Genomic DNA, 22,095 nt, shown 5'->3' with positions numbered 1-22,095 from the left:
CGACCCCCAAGCCCCCGGCTCAGCTGCCTCCACTCCACCCTACTCTTCTCAGCCCCAGCCCAGAAAGCAGGCAGCGAGGCAGGTCTTTGAACCGGACCAGGTTCCTTCCCCAAACACCTCGGATCCAAAGAGGGGCAGGAATTCCCTAGTCATTGTCCCCTGCCCCTCCCCACAGCATCCGCCCGAGGCGCGGCAGATCCAGCGGAAGCTGTCCGTGGTGCTGACTCCTGCCCTTGGCTTGGCCGGACCCGCCGTCCGCTGAGCGCGCTGCAGCCAAGCAGAGGGCTCGTGTGGCGGGGCCGCGGGAGGGTGAGGGTCCTCAGGTCCGCGACCAGCTCCAGGCTCTGCTGTTAAATCCCAGCCCGAGCCCTCTAGCGTCTCTGCCCTCCGCAACCTGGCCGCTAGGCAGGACCCAGCGCTTAAGAACGGGTCAGTCGTGCCTCTCTCAAGCCCCCAGCTGCATTGCAATCTCCCACCGCTACTTCCTCCCCCGCTCCTTCCCTCCTAAGACTGCACCGGGTCCTCCCAACAGCCTGACGCTTCGCGCCTCTCCTCCGCGCTCCTCCACTGTGCGCTTCTCCGGAGCGTGACCCTCCAGGGGCCTTGCAAGCTCCTGCAGTAGAGATTCGTCCTCTTCGCTACTCTGGCCAGGTTTCCCGGCCCCTCCTCCCGTTTCGGATTCCATCCTCCCCGCACTGTCCTCTTCACTAGTTCTCTAAGCACCGAGCATGGCAGAGCGCGCTCCACCCCCATTTTCCATACATGGGAGCTGGAGTCGGGGGCGGAGCTGAGGGGAGGCACTCCCAGTCCCTCTCAGAAGCTGCTAGCCCACTGGCAACATTTTGATCCGTTCAGCTCCCGCGGAGAAGCGAGACCGTGGGCAGAGGACTGCCGGGGGCCAGCAGAAATTCTGTCCCTTCTTCCCGCGAGCGCTTTCCCGCCCTCCAAACCCCAATCCCAGGTAGGATCGCTCTCTTGAGTCTGCCTGCGTGGACTGCGAGGACCATAAATAGAGGCGGAAGCGTTTAAATAAGCCGTGTGTCCTAACCGTGCTTAGGTTTGTTTTACAGAGGTGAGAGGACAGCCCTTTTTGTTACTTTTGCTGTTGTTCTGTGGCCGGTTATTCCCAAGGGAGGACTCAGGCGATGGGGGAGGGGCGCGGCTGGTGTAGGAGGTCGGATGGAGAATGGGAAGGGAAGTGATGGACTTTGATTACCTTTGAACAGGTGGCCATGGCCTCATCGCCCACTCGGGGCCCCAGGGTTTCTGACTTATTTTCTGGGCTGCCCCCGGCGGTCACAACTCCCGCCAACCAGAGCGCAGAGGCCTCGGCGGGCAACGGGTCGGTGGCTGGCGCGGACGCTCCAGCCGTCACGCCCTTCCAGAGCCTGCAGCTGGTGCATCAGCTGAAGGGGCTGATCGTGCTGCTCTACAGCGTCGTGGTGGTCGTGGGGCTGGTGGGCAACTGCCTGCTGGTGCTGGTGATCGCACGGGTGCGCCGGCTGCACAACGTGACGAACTTCCTCATCGGCAACCTGGCCTTGTCCGACGTGCTCATGTGCACCGCCTGCGTGCCCCTCACGCTGGCCTATGCCTTCGAGCCACGCGGCTGGGTGTTCGGCGGCGGCCTGTGCCACCTGGTCTTCTTCCTGCAGCCGGTCACCGTCTATGTGTCGGTGTTCACGCTCACCACCATCGCAGTGGACCGCTACGTCGTGCTGGTGCACCCGCTGCGGCGGCGCATCTCGCTGCGCCTCAGCGCCTACGCGGTGCTGGCCATCTGGGCGCTGTCCGCGGTGCTGGCGCTGCCCGCCGCCGTGCACACCTATCACGTGGAGCTCAAGCCGCACGACGTGCGCCTCTGCGAGGAGTTCTGGGGCTCCCAGGAGCGCCAGCGCCAGCTCTACGCCTGGGGGCTGCTGCTGGTCACCTACCTGCTCCCTCTGCTGGTCATCCTCCTGTCTTATGTCCGGGTGTCAGTGAAGCTCCGCAACCGCGTGGTGCCCGGCTGCGTGACCCAGAGCCAGGCCGACTGGGACCGCGCGCGGCGCCGGCGCACCTTCTGCTTGCTGGTGGTGGTCGTGGTGGTGTTCGCCGTCTGCTGGCTGCCGCTGCACGTCTTCAACCTGCTGCGGGACCTGGATCCGCACGGCATCGACCCTTACGCCTTTGGGCTGGTGCAGCTGCTCTGCCACTGGCTCGCCATGAGCTCGGCCTGCTACAACCCCTTCATCTACGCCTGGCTGCACGACAGCTTCCGCGAGGAGCTGCGCAAACTGTTGGTCGCTTGGCCCCGCAAGATCGCCCCCCATGGCCAGAATATGACCGTCAGTGTGGTCATCTGACGCCACTTAGCCAGGCCTTGGTCAAGGAGCTCCACTTCAATTGGCCTCCGAGGACACCACTCGAGGTCAACCTGCAGAGCTTATTCTCAGCACCAGAGCAAGCTAAGCCAACATAGGGCAACATTTCCAGCCCAGCCCTCTTGTCCGGCTGTCTGTCTTGTTCTTGTGTCTTTGTAAAATGTTAAGCGGGCTTTGGTGAGAGTCTTGCTCTTTGTTTGGGGGAGCCAGAGAGAGGGAAGAGGATTTATTATTTCTTCTTTATGCCCTTGAAGGACCAACAAAACTTTTTCTCCACGTTCAGAAAAGTATTTCAGAACCATCATTGCCTTCCTGGCGCCCTCTCCTCCTGCTCGTTGGTGAAATGAACAATATGAATGGGATTTAAAAGGAATGCGTTGGGCTTGGTAAAGATTTTCAGTTTGCCTGGGAATTGAACAATGAGAACACATGGACACAGGAAGGGGAACATCACACTCTGGGGACTGTTGTGGGGTGGGGGGAGGGGGGAGGGATAGCATTGGGAGATATACCTAATGCTAGATGACAGGTTGGTGGGTGCAGCGCACCAGCATGGCACATGTATACATATGTAACTTACCTGCACATTGCGCACATGTACCATAAAACCTAAAGTATAATAATAATAATAATAATAAAAGAAAAAAAAAAAAAGACAATTTCTTGTGGAGTCCACATGCTATTGCCTTTTCCTAAAAAGTTCATAATCTACATCTACACTGTTCACTAAGGTAGTCACTAACTAATGAGCACTTGAAATGTGACTAAGTCCAAATTCAGATGTCTTGTAAGCATAAAATATACACTGATTTCAAAGATTTAGTATTAAAATAAGAATTTTAAATATCGAAGTCTTCATAGTTTTCATATTGATTACATGCTAAAATAACATTTGGGATATATTGTGTTAAATAAAATATATTATTAAAATTAAAAAAAAAAAAAAAAAAAAAGAAAAACGACCCAGCTGAGAGGACCCTGATATTGCTTAGTCCATTTGAATCCTTGCATTCCTAGAATTTCAGGTAAATATGTATTAAAAATGTACATCTAGGATTTCAGCATTTCCTGAATAAGACCTTTATATGCCAAAAGGGTTTTTGTTTTAAAACCACTTGAGTTCATAGTACAAAAACACCTACAAGCTCCCTTTAGAAAGGTCTTGCTGCTGTTTCTCCCCTTTCCTCCCCAACTACTATTTAAAAATGGTGAGACGAATTAGTCAATGAAGAGATAGATAAATAAAGAGGAAAATGTCCAATTCACTTAAGAGGTCATTTAATTGTACCTAAGGACAGACATCCTCTGTGTATGTGTGTTTGTGTATGTGTGTGTATGTGTGGGTACACATTCAGTGTTTGCCACAAAGTGGGCACTCAAATATTTGGTTTTCTGAATACTCAATGTAAACTGTGTAGCGTGGCATTCTCTTGCAGTCTCTAATTGCTCACTTGCAACAGATCAACAGCTGTCATCTGACTGCTCAGCACCTGCTCTGTAGTGATTCTTGGAACATGATCAACCCAGAAATCAAGGACCAGCAGAAGTTTACTTAAGGACAGAACAGAAGAATAAGCTACCACCCACATGATGTGTAGATCAAACACTGATTGCCGCCAGGGTTAAGGGAACAGGTGAAGACTGTGGAGCATGATACCAGGCTGATAATCATCACCTTAACCTCCTGTGAGTTCTGTAAATGAGGACAAGTGCCTTGGGACAAAGGTCTCCACACTGTTGGAAGAGCAACTTGGGCAATGAGGGCAGGAGTCTTGGGAAATGATACATAATATCCAGCTGTCAGATCAGCCTCTGTGTTCCCAGTAACTCAGTCACCATCTGTAAGGTTCAACTACTTTCCCAGCTCACTGAACACAATAATCATTGTTTCACCTCCTCCTGCTTCTCTTATTCAGAAATAAGCTCATTCATTCATTAAAATGTGCCCTAAAAGGAAAGGAAAGAGGGATGATATGGGAATGACAAGGGTTTAATCCTATTACATTAATGTCAACAACCATGGTCAGAGTAGGAGTGATCACGGTTGGGCTGGTTAGCATAGGAAGCTTTAGTAGTTACAGGGCTAGACTGTTTGCACACAGTAAAGGGTAGGAAAGGCTGGCTTGGGAGAAAGGAAAAGGCAGGCAAAGATGGGTATGGAGGTTACCTCTGGCAATGGTGCTAAATGAACTTGAGCTTCATCTGTGGATTGGAGAACAAAGAACCTGTGTGCTAATAGTGCAACCCACCCCTGCCCCAGATGAGCTCATCTCCCAGGCATCCTGAGGACTGGCTCCTGTGCTTCCAGCAGCTATATTACTTGGGAGGCTCAGGGCCAGACATTTCTCATTTCCTCAGAGAGTTCCTTTGATGGTCATGTGTGGAGAGTATAGATGGTAGAGGGGAAGGAGAGGGATTATTTGGGGAGGGATCTGATTCATCGTCGGCTCTTTGTTGGAAGGTTTGAATCACTGGTTCTCAACCCTGGCTGCTCCTAGAATCACCTGGGGAACTTTTTTTTTTTTTTAATTGATGTCTGGGCCCTCCTCCCAAGAGTCTAATTGATATGAGATGGTGCCTGGACACTAGCATTTTCCAAAGCACTTCAGGGGATTTTAATGTGCAACCAAGATTAAACACCTTAAGAATTATCCTTTCTAGGGCCGGGCATGATGGCTCACACCTGTAATCCCAGCACTTTTGGGGACCAAGGCAGGCAGATCACGAGGTCATGAGTTTGAGACCAGCCTGGCCAACATTTGAAACTCTGTCTCTACTAAAAATACAAAAATTAGCTGGGCATGGTGGTGCACGCCTGTAATCCCAGCTACTCGGGAGGCTGAGACAGGAGAATTGTCTGAACCCGGGGAGGCAGAGGTTGCAGTGAGCTGAGATTGTGCCACTGTACTCCAACATGGGTGACAGAGCAAGACTCCATCTCGGGTTGGGGGGGTAAGGGCAGGAATCCTCTTTCTAATGAATCTCAGAAACATCCAAATGAAGCTTTAGTCGCACCTGCCAAAGGTGTTAATAATTTGGAGTTGAACTTGACAGTGTTACATGTCATACTTAGAGAATACTCTTTTAGTCTTCAGGCAATACCTGCTCAATCACAAAAAGGCAAATTATTGAAATCATAATATATACGGATTCGTTCAACAGTTTACTTACATATTTCTTATGTATCAGTCCAATCAATTCAGAAGGAATATCATCATTCAACTTTAGGTCAATTGTATTATAAAGTTACATACCATGGCCAGGTACCATGGCTCATATCTATAATTCCAAAATTTTGGGAGGCCGAAGGGGGAGAATTGCTTGAGCCCAGGAGTTCAAGACCAGCCTGGGAAATATGGCAAAACTCCATCTCTACAAAAAATAGCCAGACGTGGTGGTGCACACCTGTGGTCCCAGCTACTTGGGACACCAAGGCAGGAGGATCACTTGAGCCTGGGAGGATCACTGGGCTGCCATGAGCTGTCATTACACCACTGCACTCCAGTCTCAGTGACAGAGCAAAATCTAGTCTCAAAAAAACAAAAACAACAAAAAACAACAACAAAAAAAACAAATTTACATACCATGAATTATTTTAAATCCTGGTTGTCAGGGTGTTAGAAAAAGTGCTCCCTGATTAGCTTAAGTTTATATCAACTATGAAAAACAAGCATCTCCATTAATTACTAGAAAAGTTGCCACTGGTTTCTGTCATGCCTACAACTTAAGTTTGAAACACATACGTGGACTTTATAAAGAGCTTAAAGAGGTTGGAGAATTAGATTGTGCTTATAAACATCTTTACATATTATGAAAATCAGCAACTGAACAGCAATTAATTCTTACAACATCTGATATCTGTTGTGGACTAGTTTATAAATCAAACCGAATTTCAAAAAAATCAGAGGTGAGTCCCAGAGAGAACTGTATAGGATTGTAGGTAGAAAATTTTATTTAATAATTCATTTTGGTTAATATCAAGCATCTAAGATGTATACATAGTCCTCTTCCTGCAAGGAGTAATACAGGCAATCAAGCTGGGAACTGAGCCAACTTGGTACTTGGCAGCAGCCCTTCTCAAGGCTGATGGGAGGTTCTGTAATCCTCTTTGCAAGCTTTGTCACCAGGTCTCACTTTTGGCAGCCAGTCAATAGATTTATCTCACTAAACTGGCAGAAGAGTGTTTCAATGTATGCTCCAACAGCTACATGGAAATAGCAATTGTGAGAGATGCTAAGGTAAGGATATTCCAGTCCCTATAACCATCTGATTTTTTGTCCTTGTGAATTTTCAATCTGCTGTTTTACTGGGATAGCTAAATTCCAGGTTTATTTTCTCAGGTAGGCTCACCCACGACCTCTGTCCTGTGGTTTGCATTCCTGAACATCTATTAGTCTTTCAAATGCAAGGCACAAAACTAACCTCAAGAGTGTGGCTAGATCTGGGAGTGAACACAGGGCCTGTCCCTCACAGACGAGAGGTCAGGAGCACCTTTGTTTCCCAAGGCAGGTTCTTGATTGATTTACTTCCATGCGTTGATGTCTTTGCTATGTGTGTAAAATGCACGTGTTGCTGAATCACATGTGAAGCTCTACATGCTGGGGTTTATACTGTGTTTGGCATGTTGTGGGAGCTCAATAAATACTAAATCAGTTGCACAGTCTTCACAGGATTAATAAACCAAGCCAGTTATACACATGGGGTAACTACACAACCTCAGGATAGCCAGAGTCAAAGCAAGGATAAATCATGTCAAGGAAAACATGCTACTCAACCTAGATTTGTCAACTCCACCTTATTCCAGAAATGAACTGTTCATTTTGGGACTTCTGTGACCCCCTGCCCCCACCCTCAGTAACTCCAGCATTTAAATATATGGCACCAAGCTCTCTACTCCCCAAGACTGCATATGCCTAAATCCACGGGTCCATCAAAATGAGAGTAGAGAAGTTCATGCCTAATTTCTATACCATCATATATCGGAGAGTTATTTAAATGTTAGCATTTTATCACCCATTTCTCACACATAATTTGGGAAGGTCTAACAACATCCCACATGTGGGTCTATAAGCAAAATCATGAGGTTTCTAAAATGTTCATGATGGAGTCATAAAAAAGATTTTTCAGTACACCTAAAATACCACCGAAAAATGGACATATGTATACCTTTTCAGCGACCCATTTATCCTACAAAGTAAAATAGTATACAGATGTGGGAAATGTAAAATATTTGGATGGATGAGAGTTGCAATCTTGATTGTTAAGACTGTACATTTTCCAGTCTTTGGAAACAGAAAGCCTTATTTTGAAAACTGGGCATGTACACTTCTCACAGGTTTTTGAATTGTTTTTCTTTGCTCTTAACACAATTCCTCTCCTTTTCCACTCTTTATTTCTCATGCCTTTTTCTGCTACTTTTTCATATTATCTGTATCTCCTCTCTAAGCCCCTTCTGCCTCAGTGAAGGGGAACTGGTGGGATTCAAGCATCCATCTCCTGGTCAATCACTACAAAGTGAAAGATGATGGCGAGAACCCCTGGCTAATTCCACTGCAGAAGGCAGTCTGCACTAAGCTCCTAGAAGGCTGCAGTTTGTTGTATTTCCCACACACTGTGGGGTCTTGGAGTTCACACAATTGGTCATTTTGCAGTCAAACTCCAGGCTCAGGTGGATAACAGGAGTTTGCATAGACTCTCCACAGGGCTCTCAACCTGATAAGTCTCACAGAGAGCTCTCCAGAGGAGCCTAACAATGAAAGGTCAAATGTGTTTCGTTTTTATGTTTGGTGCTGGAGTAAAGAAACTGAGTCAAAAAAAGCAAAGGAGAAACAGTCTCTGCTTTTAAGCATTCTCTGCCTATCTCCCTCCCTCAGCTCTCACAATATCCTCTCCTTAACTTGCTGATGACTAAATCCCCTGGTCTCAGGACCCATCTCCTCCTTCTGAAATGACATCCAGTGAAAAATGGAAAGCTATACTGTAAAACCCCTCCTTGCCCCCACAGTTATTGCCAAGCAATGAAAACACCCTTTTGACCTGGAAAAAATTAAGACTCCAGGTTTGAGCTCTCGGTTAGCAGTCAGGCACTGGGCTTTCCTCCCTAGCCTAGATCACAATCACCCTGGTGGGTGGCTGGGCACGGGGCTGCTTGGCAGGTGCTGGGCTCCCCATCCAGCTCTGGCATTATTGCGTCACCTCGGTCATTGTTTTCTGCACATCACCTCCAAGTTCGAAGCAGCACAAACCACCTGTTTCGCGTGATGGGGACTCAAGGAGTCTACATCCTTCGAACTCCTTGCTAGTGGAAATGGTCGGGACTAGGGGCAAAGAGGGAAGGAAATTTGCAGGTCAAGATGTAGTCGCCCCACAGGGCTCTCCCAGTGGGGCTCCTGGAGCAGCAGTTGCCTTTGCTTTTCCAGGATGTGCAGCCCCCACAGCCCCCAGCTAGGTCCACACGCACTGAAAGCCGAGGTTCCTGCAACGTGGTGAATTCACACTTTACGTTTTCGGAAGAGGAGGGGTCAGCTGGTGAAACCACCGCAGCCCAGAAGAAAAGCCATACCCACCTGTTGGTCCATTGCCCCAGGCAATTTGTTGATCTAAAGCTAGGCCTGCTGAATAGCAAAGACAGCTGTAGATTTTTTTTTAAATTACAAAAATCAACTTTTTTTTCTTTAAGTAATAAGTGAATATTTCCCACCTGTCTTCCCTGAGTGAGTTAACAGTTTGTGCTTTTCCTTCCTAGGCCCTTCCAGGAGCATTCACAAACATATTCACAGTTTGTATTTTACCAAAATGCGATTAAACTACATCGTTGTTGTGTAACTGACTTCCACATCCCTCCTCTTAAAATTATATCAAAGAAGACTTCTATGTTGGGTCATACTCATTCTGGCTGAAGATGAATCCATGCCTGGGTGGACCACTATTCAATCATTTTTCAGCCAGTGAGTGGTGTGGGTTAGAAGAGACAAATCTGAACTTAGAAGGTGCCTTAAGTCCTGCAGGAAATGCAGAGGAGTCAAAGTCTAATCACAGCCACTGAAAAGCTGTCCCTCTGTCCCTGGAGGGCGAGGTCCTCCTTGAAGCCCTCCCAGAGACCAAAACCATCTGGGTGAGGGGGTGGTACTCCTTCCCCTTAGCTGCTTCCAGATCCTGCACAGCACCCCACCAGGGCTGGGGCAGGCCCACCAGCTGTTCTCTGGCAGACAGCAACTGGTGTCTATGAGACTCTGCCAACCCAGGGTAGGATTTTCCCAGGAGTCAGGAGCGTGGTAGGGTCCCTCTTCTAGCCATGAATCCACATGGGTGCAGGTCCATGAAGAGTCAAATCCTTCACTTTATTTGCCCACAGGCAAGCATTTCAGCAGGACCCTTAATACTGTTGAAGTTTTGTCAACAAAGGTGAAGGTGAAGGGTAGGGAAATATGAAGTATGGTGCAGGAACCAGTAGCTACTACAAGCAGAGGAGCTGTCATCTCTCAATCCAGAGACCAGAGGGCAGGGAGGAGTTGCTGAAACTCCCAAGGGTGGAGTCATTTAAAGGAGACTCTCTCCAGAGGAGCAGTAGCCTTAGGTAGAGGGATGGGGCCAGCCTAGGATAGAAGGTTGAGCCAGCCTGGGGTGGACGGATGGGGCCAGCCTGGGGTGGAGGGATGGGTCAGCCTAGGATGGAGGGATGGGGCCAGCCTGGGATTGTGGGATGGGCCAACCTGGGGTGGAGGAATGGAGCCAGCCTAGAATGGAGGGATGGAGCCAGCCTGGGGTGGAGGGACGGGGCCAGCCTGGGGTGGAGGGAAGGGGCCAGCCTGGGGTGGAGGGACGGGGCCAGCCTGGGGTGGAGGGACGGGGCCAGCCTGGGGTGGAGGGACGGGGCCAGCCTGGGGTGGAGGGACGGGGCCAGCCTGGGGTGGAGGGAAGGGGCCAGCCTGGGGTGGAGGGATGGAGCCAGCGTAGGATGGAGGGATGGAGCCAGCCTGGAGTGGAGGGATGAGGCCAGCCTGGGGTGAAGGGATGGGCCAGAATAGGATGGAGATATGGGGCCAGCCTGGGGTGGAGGGATGAGGCCAGCCTGTGGTAGAGGGATGGGGCCAGCCTGGGGTGGAGAGATTGGGATAGCCTAGGATGGAAGGATGAGGTCAGCCTGGGGTGGAGAAATGGGGCCAGTTGACTTCTGTACTAAGTGTCAGAAAAGTGATACACAAACCATAAACAAATGCCATGTGAATTCAATGGTGGGGCTGTTCACATATGACCCTGGCAGTCAGAAAAGCCTTCATGCAGGAGGTGACATTTGAGCTGGACTTTGAAGGATGCCTGGGATTTTCTTTCTTTTTTTTTTTTTATGAGACAGAATCTCACTCTGTCTCCCAGGCTGGAGTGCAATGGCACGATCTTGGCTCACTGCAACCTCTGCCTCTTGGGTTCAAGTGATTGTCCTGCCTCAGCCTCCCAAGTAGCTGGGATTACAGTTGTCCACCACCATGCCTGGCTAATTTTTGTATTTTTAGTAGAGACAGAGTTTCACTATGTTGGCCAGGCTGGTCTCGAACTCCTGACCTCAAATGATCCATCCACCTTGGCCCCCCAAAGTGCTGGGATTACAGGCATGAGCCACCACCCCCGGCCAATGCCTGGGATTTTATGTAATGAAGAGAGTAGTGGCAGGAGAGCATGCTATGGGCAGGGAAAGGTGGTTAGCAAAGGAAGGAAAGGGTGATGCGTATTTGAAAGAGTGCAGGCTGTGCTTATGAGACAGAGTGGTGAAAAGTTGGCTGAAACTAGATTCAGGAAGATTAATAATACCAGCTAGGTTTGCTGAATTCTTACTGTGTGTAAGGCACAGTGCTGTACCTTACATTGCATCACTTATTTCTCAGCACATTAGGAAGTAGACATTCTCATTGTTATTTTTATTTTACAGATAGGAAAACAGACATTTAGAAAAGTCAAGCAATTTGCCAAGGAGTGATGTATGGGAGGTGGTGGAGCTGGGATTTGGTCCAAAGCCTGCCTTCCTAACCACTATAAAGTCCTACCTTGAGTTTCAACCTAAGGAGTCTGGCTCTTCTTGGGAGGCAGTGGGGAGCCAATGAAGGTTTAGGGTGAGTGGGAGATAAAAGAATGACTTGTTTAGGAATGTACTCTGGGACCTAATGCTGGCAAAATGGAAAGTGTGGAATGGGAAGGCAGGAAGTGGGGAAATACATTAAGGAATTATTGCATGATCCAGGAGAGAGAATCAGGACCGGAAGTGAGACAGTTTAAGTGAGGATGAAGAAGAGATAGGTGGAAAAGGGCCTTAGAGGATAATTAGCATCATATCTGAATGTCTTACCTGGTTCAACTTTTCACGTTTCTCCCAGGAAGAAAAGGTAGCATATGGGATCTAGGCCATAGATGCTCAATACCCACGTCAATCAGGAATGCTTTCTGTAGGAAGTAACAGAATACCAAACTAACCACAAGGCAGAAGTCCTAAGGTTCTTTATCATCTGATTTACAAAGAAGTCTGGAGGTGGGTGGGTTTCAGGTTGGCCCAGTAGCTCAATGGTGTCATTGAAGACTTAAAATCTTTTTCTGTCTTTTGCCTCCATTCATCCTTAACTGCTTCACGTTTATCCTCATGCTGTTACCTCAGGTCTTCAAAATGGCTGCTAAAACTCCGGATACTCATCCACATCCGAGGCAAGAAGGAAGGGGAAAGGGAAACATCAGCAACTCTCCTTCAATGCAGGAAGGCAGAGGCCTTCTCAGTTGCCCTCGTTATGTATCACTTGCCAGAAATGGGTGACATACTCCTAACTGAAAGGGAGGGAAAGAAACCCTTTTACACCTCTAAAATGGGAGGTTCATACTGGCCATTGGGTTATCTGGCCCACAAGACTACCACAATTCCAGGGCAGCATCTTCTTCAGGCCTTGTTCTGTATTCAAGAGCCCTTGTTCCATATTCTTCCCAAATAAGAGGGAACAAACACGTGTTGGGTTCTGAAAAGTGGCAAATTGTAACTCCGGGAACATGGGCCTGAGTAACCACTGCTCATTAATGGCTTCCAGCCAGGCCTGCCAGTGTTGTGATTCACATTTTATGAGTCATCAGCTGTATCTTAGCAGATAGCTGCTAGAAAGTTGAAGTTAATTTCTTTTTAAAAAATGTCGTAAGGTAATCATAAACCATGGAGACTCGATGGCCACGAAAATGGATGAAAAATAACATAAAGATACTTGATGCTAAAGCATAACTGTGCTCACTGCTGAGTTTTTTCCCCCTTTTTTATGTTATGATGCTATTCCTGCTTTTATGCTTCCAGATTGTGATAAGAGGGAGGGTTGGCTACCTGCTCTGTTGCCAAACTCCCAAATGCAGAACCCTGGTCATTTTAAGGCAATTTTGAAGTGTAGGTTTCCTGCTCTGCCCAACACATGGGTCCCTGCACAGATGTTGGCATTTGTTACAGCACCTTTGGTCAACCTTCCCTGAGGGCCAGGGGCTAGTGTGTGCCTGCTGTATACTCTTTGTAGCTCAGAGTTCAGAACCTCGAGTTTTCTGAGAAGTTGCCAAAGTCAAGCTCCACTGTTTTGAGGCGTAGTCACATTGAATCTCACTAGGCCTGGGATTCTGTGGGAAAGTCCCCCAGAGAAGAAGACCATAGGAGGGCATGGCTGTTCCCTAAGAGATAACCCGAGGTGACACATGGCCTCCACCTCTTAGGAACTGTGGATAGCTCAATCAGTCCTAAAGTTGGCCTGATGCTTCTGGAATGCTGTTTAGAATAACACCCCATTTCCTACTGCAGCGCCTTCTACCTTGCTCTCCTCCTGGAGGAAGAGATCTTTTCCTTCAGGTCTCAGCTTAAATGTCACCTCCTCAGAGATGCCCTCTCTGACTGCCTCATTTAAAGTGCTCTGGCCTCTTATTCTTTATCTCCTTGCTTTTTCTCTTCATGACGCTCATCACGATTTGTCATGACACATTGGTCTGTCCTCTATGAGATGTGAGCTTTGTGTGGGTACAGGCCGTATCTGCTTTCTTCACCCATGTATCCCCAGGGTCCAGCGCACTTCCCTGCAGTGAGCCAGGCTGCACCCAAGAGGGCTATGACCACAAGGTTAGTGCCTCCATCCATGGACTGGGCATAGGCTTTTGCCAGGGGAATTTCCATTACGTTCTCAGTATTGTCTTTGAAAGTACCCATAAAGGAATGACTTGTTCAGGAATGTGCTAGATTTCCCTTCTTGTTTTTCTCATTTAGAGGCTCCCTTAATCACACAACTATGAGGTCAGAGATTATGAAACTTCAAATAGCAAAAACAAACAAGTTAAATGACTTGCTTCAGAATGCAGGTACCATTATCTAATTTTAATAAATTGAAAGGCTCCCAAACCTGGCTGTGCATTGGAATCATTTGCAGAGCTTTTTAAAAACACAGGTTCCTAGTACCTACCGGAGACCTACTAGGTAGAAACTCTTGATGTGAAACTGTGTATTTTCAAAATGTCATGTTTGGGAATCAATTAAAAAAATGTTGATGTAGTGAACATGGTAAAAATAACAAGCTTAGCCAGGTGTGGTGGCTCATGTCTGTAATGCCAGCACTTTGGGAGGCCAAGTCAGGTGGATCACTTGGGGTCAGGAGTTCAAGACCATCCTGGCCAACATGGTGAAATCCCATCTCTACTAAAAATACAAAAATTAGCCTGACATGCTGGTGCGTGCCTGTAATCCCAGCTACTTGGGAGGCTGAGGCAGGAGGATCACTTGAACCTGGGAGGCAGAGGTTGCAGTGAGCCATGATCATGCCACTGAACTCCAGCCTGGGGGACAGATTGAGACCCTGTCACAAAACAAAACAAAACAAAACAAAACAAAACAAAACAAAACAAAACAAAACAAAATCAATCTTGCTAGGAGACATATCCCTGTGTTATTGAACCAGAATTCTAGTAGCAAATTGGCCAAGTCACTGGGTGGGTGTTTCTCAGGTGCCTCAAATGTGTAAGGTACAATCTTCTTTGGAGCATTTTCTTGTCCAACTTCAAGCAAGAGATGAGAACTCTCTGAGGGTGAAGTGAGCCCTGCAGGTGCCTCAGGGCTCTATGCTCTCTCCAGAAACTGAGGGCAGCCTGGTGGGCTCAGGATGATGCACACAGTGGGTGCTTAGGGTCCTGCTGTCCTTGCTATGCAAAGGCAGCACAAGCGGTGGGCTCATGTTTCTTTCTGAGATTCCTACTCCAAGACATGCTCACACATCTTCAACACCAACGACAGCCCTGCAGGATTGATACTGGTATCCCAGTTTTACAGATAAACAGACTGAAACTCAGAGAAGTCATTTATCCACAGTGCAGTGGCACTGAGATTCAAATCCAGACCTGTCTGGTCCCTAAACCCCTTTCTGTTACATTGTCCTACCTCACACAATGGACATATTAATAATAATGACAAACAATAATAGTAATAATAACTACTGAAACACACCTGATAGCAGTAGCTTAAGCACACCCTTAGAATGACCACATGGCAGACGCACCTGAATGTGTGTTCTGAGTTAGGGAGCCCAGGTGTGGCCAACCTGGAGATTCATTCCTTAGCTATTAGGAGCATCTGAGCCCCTGATCAGACATCTTATTGAAAATTTACTGCATACTAGGCAGTGAAGTATTTTATAGATAGAAACTCTATAAGGTTGGAATTATGGATATCCCATGTATCTGTTAGCTTTGGCTGTGTAACAAACAACCCCAAAACATAGTGGCTCATGTTGTGTCAAACCCCTACCCACTCCAATAAGGAAGGTACCAGGTTCAAGAGACTGAAGAAGAGACCCAGAGCCAGCAAATGAGACATGGGGTTTTATTAGGGGCTTACATACAGGGGAGAGAGTCCAGTGGTGGTGGGCTGGGTGGGATAACTGCCTTACATACAGAAACGGCCTAGTGGTGGTGGGCTGGACAACATAACTGCAGAGCCCTGCGGTAGTGGGCTGGGTAAGATAACCACTGCCACTTACTAACAGCCTGCAGTTTCTCTAGCATTTTGACTTAACAGCCTCCCATTAACAACCTCCACCTGGTAATCTTCGTTTAACCCAAAACTCAGGGCCTCAAATCCTCTGTATAGCCTGTACTTAATGGGACTGACCAGGGGCTCAGATGCTTCTCATAGATAAGGAATGAATCTCTGGGTTGGCCATGCCTGGATTCCCTAACTCAAAACACACACTCAGGTGCGTCTGCCATAGGGTCATTCTAAGGGCATACTTACACTACTGCTATCAGGTGTGTTTACTGTTCAGCTTAAATCAATAAAAAAAGTTATTACTCACAGTTCTGTAGGTCAGCTGGGCAGTCCTTCTGATCCTCTGGCTTTCTGTCTCCCGGTGAGTTGGCTGGGACTGGTTGACCTCACAAGTCAACCTACAGTGCCTTCACAAGTCTAGTGGTTGGCAGGCTACTGTATTAGAGACCCTCAGCTGGAACCACTCATCTCTTCCTCGCATAGCCTCTCTTCCTTGTAGGCCAGCCTGGGATGTTCACATGGTGGCAGAATTCCAACAGAAGGAGTGGAAGCTTCTAAATTTATTAGAGCCTAGACTTGGGACTCATACAACAATACCCCTGCTTTATTCTATTGGGCAAAATCAGCCACAAGGCAGCCCAGATTCAAGGGGTGGGGAAATAGGCTCCACCTCTCAAAGGAAAGAGCTACAAAATATTTGTGGCCGTTGCCAATCTACGTATACTGTACTTTGTAGGTCAGGAAACTATGTAACAGAGAGATTGAGTAGCTTGGCCAAGACCATACAGCTTGTAAGTCAGCAGCAAAGTTGGGAATCAAGCTCAGGCGGGTTTCTCCAAAGCCCATATTCCTTCCCCACTACCCCGTGCTGCCTCGCGAGAAGCGTACTGTTTCCTAACATGTGTTGGGTTTTCCTGAACTGCGCTCTCTCTGTCCCCATTGCTTTGTGTTTGCCAGTATCTTTTGATGTTCAGACAGCTGGTCTCCTGGCACATGTTGTGCAAAGGCTGGCCTTGACACAAAGCTAAACCCACAGTGGGTCTCCCAAGCCAACCCATGTTCTCTGTGGATGCTGACCAAGTGAGGTCTGATATTCTATCATTAGATGGACTTCCCTTGCCTCCTTTCCTCTCCTCCTTTCCCTCCCTTCTCTCCTTACCCTCCCTCCCTCCTAAAATTTATTACCCATATCTTTCTTCTGCCTTTGCTACTGGTTATTTTCCATTCCAATGGAAGGATGAAGAATGCTCTGGCTGCTTGAATGAATGCCCTACTAAAAACACCAGTGCATGAGCAATTTATCAAGCCATTCTTGCTCAGGTGCCTATTATGATAATCAGCAGGTAATAATACTTGGGGGCTGCAGCTAAAGCCTGAATAGAAATCAGCCTGCCTGGACTAAGAAAAGAAAAATCATGGTAAGACTGTATTTATGCACCAATTTCTCATGCTTATTGTCAAGGTAGTTAGGATGTGTGTCTTAATGAATCTGTTCATTAAGGGTGATTTGGTTTTGGGTTTATTTAACACTCAGCATCCCTTCCCTGTGGTCAGTGTACCTGCTCAGAGAGCATAGTTCATCGTGTTGTTTTTTGACTGCAAACCAGACTCACGGTGAACAGGGCAACTCCTGGATGCTCATAGCTGATGGAACAGAACCTAAGAGGAGCAGACACAGCCTTGCACTTCACAGCAATAAGGCTGATTTCTGCATTTGATTGTTGACTGTTATTCTGGGACACGCCAGGCACTGCCCACTTTACAGAATTCTGCTTGCTGCTGTGCCTGCTGGGACTTGGAGAAGATTGAGAGTTTCCTGCTGGCTAGTCATGCTGTAAAATATCCTATTCCGGGTGGGGAGAGACTCTGACATACACGTAGAGGCCAAGATCCTCAGAAGGACCATGAGGGAACATCTGGTTCAATCCCCTCATTCAACAGATGAGATGACTGAGGCCCAGAGAGGGTATGGGGCTTATCCCAGGGCACACAGCCTGTGTTAGTGACACAGCAGGAACATACGTCAGTGATTTTGTTTCAATTCTTAGTATTATTATTCTTCTGACTTTATAAATCATTCATCTTATTTTTAAACTAAACAATATATAAAAATATAAGGAAGACATGGAAAAATGCAAGTGGTTTGTTAAGCTCTACAGGAATATCACTATGAGTTTATGCATGATCAGGCTTATTTCAGACACTGTTAGGAATACAGTAGCCGGGCTGGGTGCGGTGGCTAACGTCTGTAATCCCAGCACTTTGGGAGGTTGAGGTGGGAGGAATGCTTGAGTCCAGGAGTTCGAGACCAGCCTAGGCAACATAGCGAGGCCTCATCTCTATTAAAAAAAATATATATAATAAAGTAGCCGAGGAGAATAGAACTGGCAGATAATTGAATAGCAGATAGCCATCTATTGATGGATTTTCTTTTAAAACAATTTATTGAACACACTCAGCCTTTACAATGACAGCAGGTCAGTGGATTCAGTTCCCAGTAAAGCTTATTTAAAGCAGAGATGTTGATTTATACCTCACTTTTCCATCACGAAGCATGGGGCTGCTCTGTTGGATTCTGGGACAAATAGAGAAAGGAGAGGGTATTGCGGGGACTCACTTAGGTCGAGTTCCCACGATGCAAGAATTCTTGTTGGGTGTTTACCATTTTTTAAACATATATATCTTTACAGTAACTTTTAAGAGATACGTATTAGTGTATGCATTTGATATCAAAGAAATTTAGGTGCCAAGAGATGAGCTTATCTTGCCCGAGAATGACAGCAAGAAGCTTCATAAGCTTATTCAATAAGAAGCCCGAATGCTCTAGTGGGGAGCACAGTGGGGATGAATGAATGCCACCTTCTTCCACTCTCTGTCTCCCTCAGATCAAGCTTAAAATTACAGGGAGGGAATACATGATGGACTTGACTTTGTTCCCCTGGCCCACTTCATTTAAATCTCCAAGGATATTGACTTCTGTTGGTAACTGGATAATAGCTTCTCCTGTACTCCATCCTCTGTGGTTTAATCATGGTTTTCATGCCTGTTTTCTGACCCCAGGACAATGGTAAGTACCCAGAGACAGAGACCATGTTTCATCTCTTGTACCTCCCAGATAAGATAGCTTAGTATGAAAAAATATGAATGAGTAGGTGAGTATGTGAATGGATGTGTGAGTGAAGCATCTGAAAGAGGCAAGACACTCTTCTCCCTGTAGTCAGATGATTCTAGGGACATTTGTGCTTGGGGCTGCTCAGCCTCCATTGCCTCTTCCTGATGGAACTTCCACTTTCTTTGGTGGAATTAGCTCTTTCTCCATAGTTCCAGATAGATGGGATTGCAGTCAGGTTCCCTGCTCTGTGTGGCCACGGGAACAAAACCAGGCTAATCTCTTTGGACTATTATGCTAGAGAGTAGGAGAGTTAACATAGACCAGGAGCAAAGCTACAAATGTATCTTAAATGCAAACTGGTTTTGATACTTTTATTCTGATAGGGATGAAAAAGAATGCATTTGCCTGATAAAAGGCTATATATCACATATCAGAGGCCAGGTTAATATTTTATAGCAAAGATACCATATTCAGCACAGCAGCTGCAATTGCTTGGTTGAGTTTACAGCACTTCAATGCCATCTTCTAGCATCTATCTAGTTTTTACAAGGTCTAGCCTTGTGAATAAAATGGAGTTAATGAATAATCACAACCTCTGCATCTTTAGGTCTATAAGGGTAGCACTAATTTGTGCCATTCCCTCTGGGACGCAGTATTGCTGTTGATTTACTGTTTTGACTGGGAGAGGCTGTTTTAGAGTTTTTCTGAAGGCCTTCCCCATTCTGATAGCTCTTATCCCAGAGACCATGAAACTAATGTAGACGTTGTACTATCAAGTGAGTTTTTGGGAACCACAAAAATGAAGACCAGGTGAATCCATAGACCCAGTAGGCCTACTGTGAGTCAAATCTGGCTGAGAGTTCATATATTACCTGGCCCCCATATACCCCCAACTATAATGGGGGGGCATGATGGAGCTTTGGGTCTCTAGGTGTCAATGCCAATGGATATCCCGTGCTGAAAGTCCTTGAACTGTTTGGGTATTCCTTTTCCCTCAGTGTACAGTTGCCTAAGTAGATGGCTGTAGGACCTCTTAGGCAAAGACTGCGAGAATCACTACCATGTACACTTGCTCTGATGTTGCTGAATCATTCCTCCTAAGACCTATCTCTGCTTTAGTCAATGGATTCTGGGTCTAAAAATTGGTGTGGGTACAAAAACTGGACACAGGACCATGACTTTTTATTGACATGACTATTCTCAATCTCTGGATCAAAATGTTGGTGTGTTAGCCCAGATATCCCTGTCCTATGTGTCAGAATCCAATTCTTTCCCAGTGGGGCCTTGACTGTAACAAGGTTAGGTTAAGAGCTTGGTTACCTTTGCAATTAAGTCTAGCTTTGGTCCTCAGCTTTCTCTGCCCTTTGGCAGCAGATCAGTGCCTTCTTATATGCTCCCTGGAAAACTCTGTGGCTTTTACATGTAGCTTTAAGTGGCCAGTTAATCACCCTCAGCTGTTTGTTATTATTTTTTTTTTTGAGGCAGAGTGTCGCTCTTGTCGCCCAGGCTGGAGTGCAATGGTGCGATCTCGGCTCATTGCAACCTTTGCCTCCTGTGTTCAAGCAATTCTCCTGCCTCAGCCTCCCAAGTAGCTGGGAGTACAGGCGCCCGCCACCATGCCAGGCTAATTTTTGTATTTCTAGTAGAGATGGTGTTTCAAAGTGACAATCAAGTTTAGCGACAGCCAACACCCTTTCAGCATCACCAGGAGCTATCTGAGCTTCACCATAAGTGATGGGGGCCACATGCCAGTTGCATGATTCCATACCAATGTGTGCTTTCTCGGACCCTTCTTGGCACCAGTGGTTGCAGGTTGGGTTACTCAGGAAGCAGATTGGAGATTAGCACATGGGGCATTTATTAGGAAATGCTCTAGGAATCAGTATCTGTGGAAGGGAAGGGAAGGATCAGGAAGGTACAAGGAGAAGTTGATTTCTTTTAAGTGTCAATGGGGGCCTTGGCTGATCCTACTGGTTGCTCTGAAGCTGGGATGATTCTTCAGAGTTGTTCTGATTTGGAGCAAGGAGCTGGGCCTTTATTTCCAGCACCAATTTATTTACTGGATGCAGGCTGTCCCTGAAAGAGACATGACCTTGGGGGAGGCAATTTTCTTTCCAGTTGAAGCAATCCTTGAAGGGGGCTGACAGCTGAGAGTTGTCTTCTGCCAGCACTCCCAGCAGCTGGGGAGTACATCCCTTTTCCCTGAAGGCAGATCTGGGTGACACATCACAGTGCTCAGCACGCTTTGTGTGCTCTACTAAGTAAAGGGACTCTACTCATCTTTAGGTCCCTCCTCTAGTGTCACAGGAAAACTGGGAGAAGCATTGAAATTTCAGGAGTTCCTTTCCCTCGGCACCATTCTCCATTTCACTGTAAATGAAAGGAGCAAGCAGAACGGAAAATTTGTCTTGCCTCTATCTCCCTACCTCCCTAGAAGACAAAGCAAATATATTCAATTTGTTCTAAGTAACGTATTTTACCCATTTTTCTACACAGTTAATACGCATAGAGGAAGCGGACGATTGACATCTTCATGATGCTGAGTCTTTCACACCATGGACATGGTATGTCTCTCTATTTTGGTCTTTTTTGATTTCTTTCATCAGTAATTTTTAGCCCACAAGTCCTGTAAATGTTTTGCTAGATTTATACCTGAGTATTCCATTTTTTGAGCAATGGTACATAGTTTTTAATTTTAAATTTCATATTCAAGTTTTCGTTGCATATATATGTATATATATGTACAATTGACTTTGATCTTTTACCTGTTACCTTGCTGAAGTCACTTAATTCTAGGAGGGAGTGTGTGTGTGTGTGTGTGTGTGTGTGTGTGTATGTATTCCTGGGATATTCTACATAGACAATCATGTCATCTGCAAACAGGGACAGTTTTAATTCTTCCTTCCTTTGTGATCTATTTGCTTTGTATTACCTTTATTTCCTTATTGCACTGGCTAGTGCTTCCACTGCTATGTTAAATAAAAGTGGCAGGAGTAAATATCCTTGCCTTTTTCCTAATGTCAGCTGTAGCTTTTCTGTAGATGCTTTTTATCAAGTTGGGGAAGTATCCCTCTATTCCTATTTTTCTGAGGGTTATTGTCATAAAAATGGGTGTTGAATTTTGTCAAATGCCTTTTATGCATCAGATGACATGATTATAAAATTTTTATTCTCTAGCTTGTTAACAAGGTAGAGTGCATTGATTAATTTTCAAATACTGACCCAGCCTCGCATCTCTGGAATAAACCCCACTTGGTCATGGCGTATTATTTTTTATATATTGCTGAGTTACATCTGCTAATATTGCACTAAGAATTTTTGCATCTATGTTAGTGAAGGATGCTGGTCTGTTCTTAAAAAGATTTGTACTATCCTTGTCTGATTTTGGTCTCAGAGTAATAGTAGCTTCATGAAATTAATTGGAAAGTGTTCTTCCTCTTATTGTCTGAATGAGATTGTGTAGAATTTGTATTAATTCTTCTTTAAGTGTTTGGTAGAAGTCTCCAGTGAAAATATTATTTATTTATTTATTTATTTATTATTATTATACTTTAGGTATATCTCCCAATGCTATCCCTCCCCCTCCCCCCACCCCACAA

General features: G+C 46.4%; 1 protein-coding gene across 2 annotated transcripts; it reads left to right on the top strand.

Moving 5' to 3' along the window:
• The first annotated feature begins 861 nt into the window (after nt 1–861).
• PRLHR (prolactin releasing hormone receptor) lies at nt 862–2,807 on the top strand. 2 transcript variants are annotated; one of them, XM_054437110.1, is made up of 2 exons: nt 862–1,072; nt 1,227–2,807. In XM_054437110.1, the coding sequence occupies exon 2, from the start codon at nt 1,233–1,235 to the stop codon at nt 2,343–2,345; it is 1,113 nt and encodes a 370-aa protein (XP_054293085.1). In that variant the 5' UTR covers nt 862–1,072; nt 1,227–1,232; the 3' UTR covers nt 2,346–2,807. The 2 variants fall into 2 exon arrangements, with proteins under 2 accessions (XP_054293085.1, XP_054293086.1); XM_054437111.1 differs by having other exon boundaries at nt 865–961.
• Nucleotides 2,808–22,095: the final 19,288 nt, after the last annotated feature.

This window comes from Pongo pygmaeus, chromosome 8 (assembly GCF_028885625.2).
Source record: "Pongo pygmaeus isolate AG05252 chromosome 8, NHGRI_mPonPyg2-v2.0_pri, whole genome shotgun sequence".
Taxonomy (NCBI): domain Eukaryota; kingdom Metazoa; phylum Chordata; class Mammalia; order Primates; family Hominidae; genus Pongo; species Pongo pygmaeus.
The sequence above is the reverse complement of the archived record's forward strand: the minus strand, read 5'-3'. Positions and strand labels throughout refer to the sequence as shown.

Bases quoted from the DNA above. Each gene is read 5' to 3' on its own strand.
- PRLHR (XM_054437110.1), top strand. From the start codon at position 1,233: ATGGCCTCATCGCCCACTCGGGGCCCCAGGGTTTCTGACTTATTTTCT.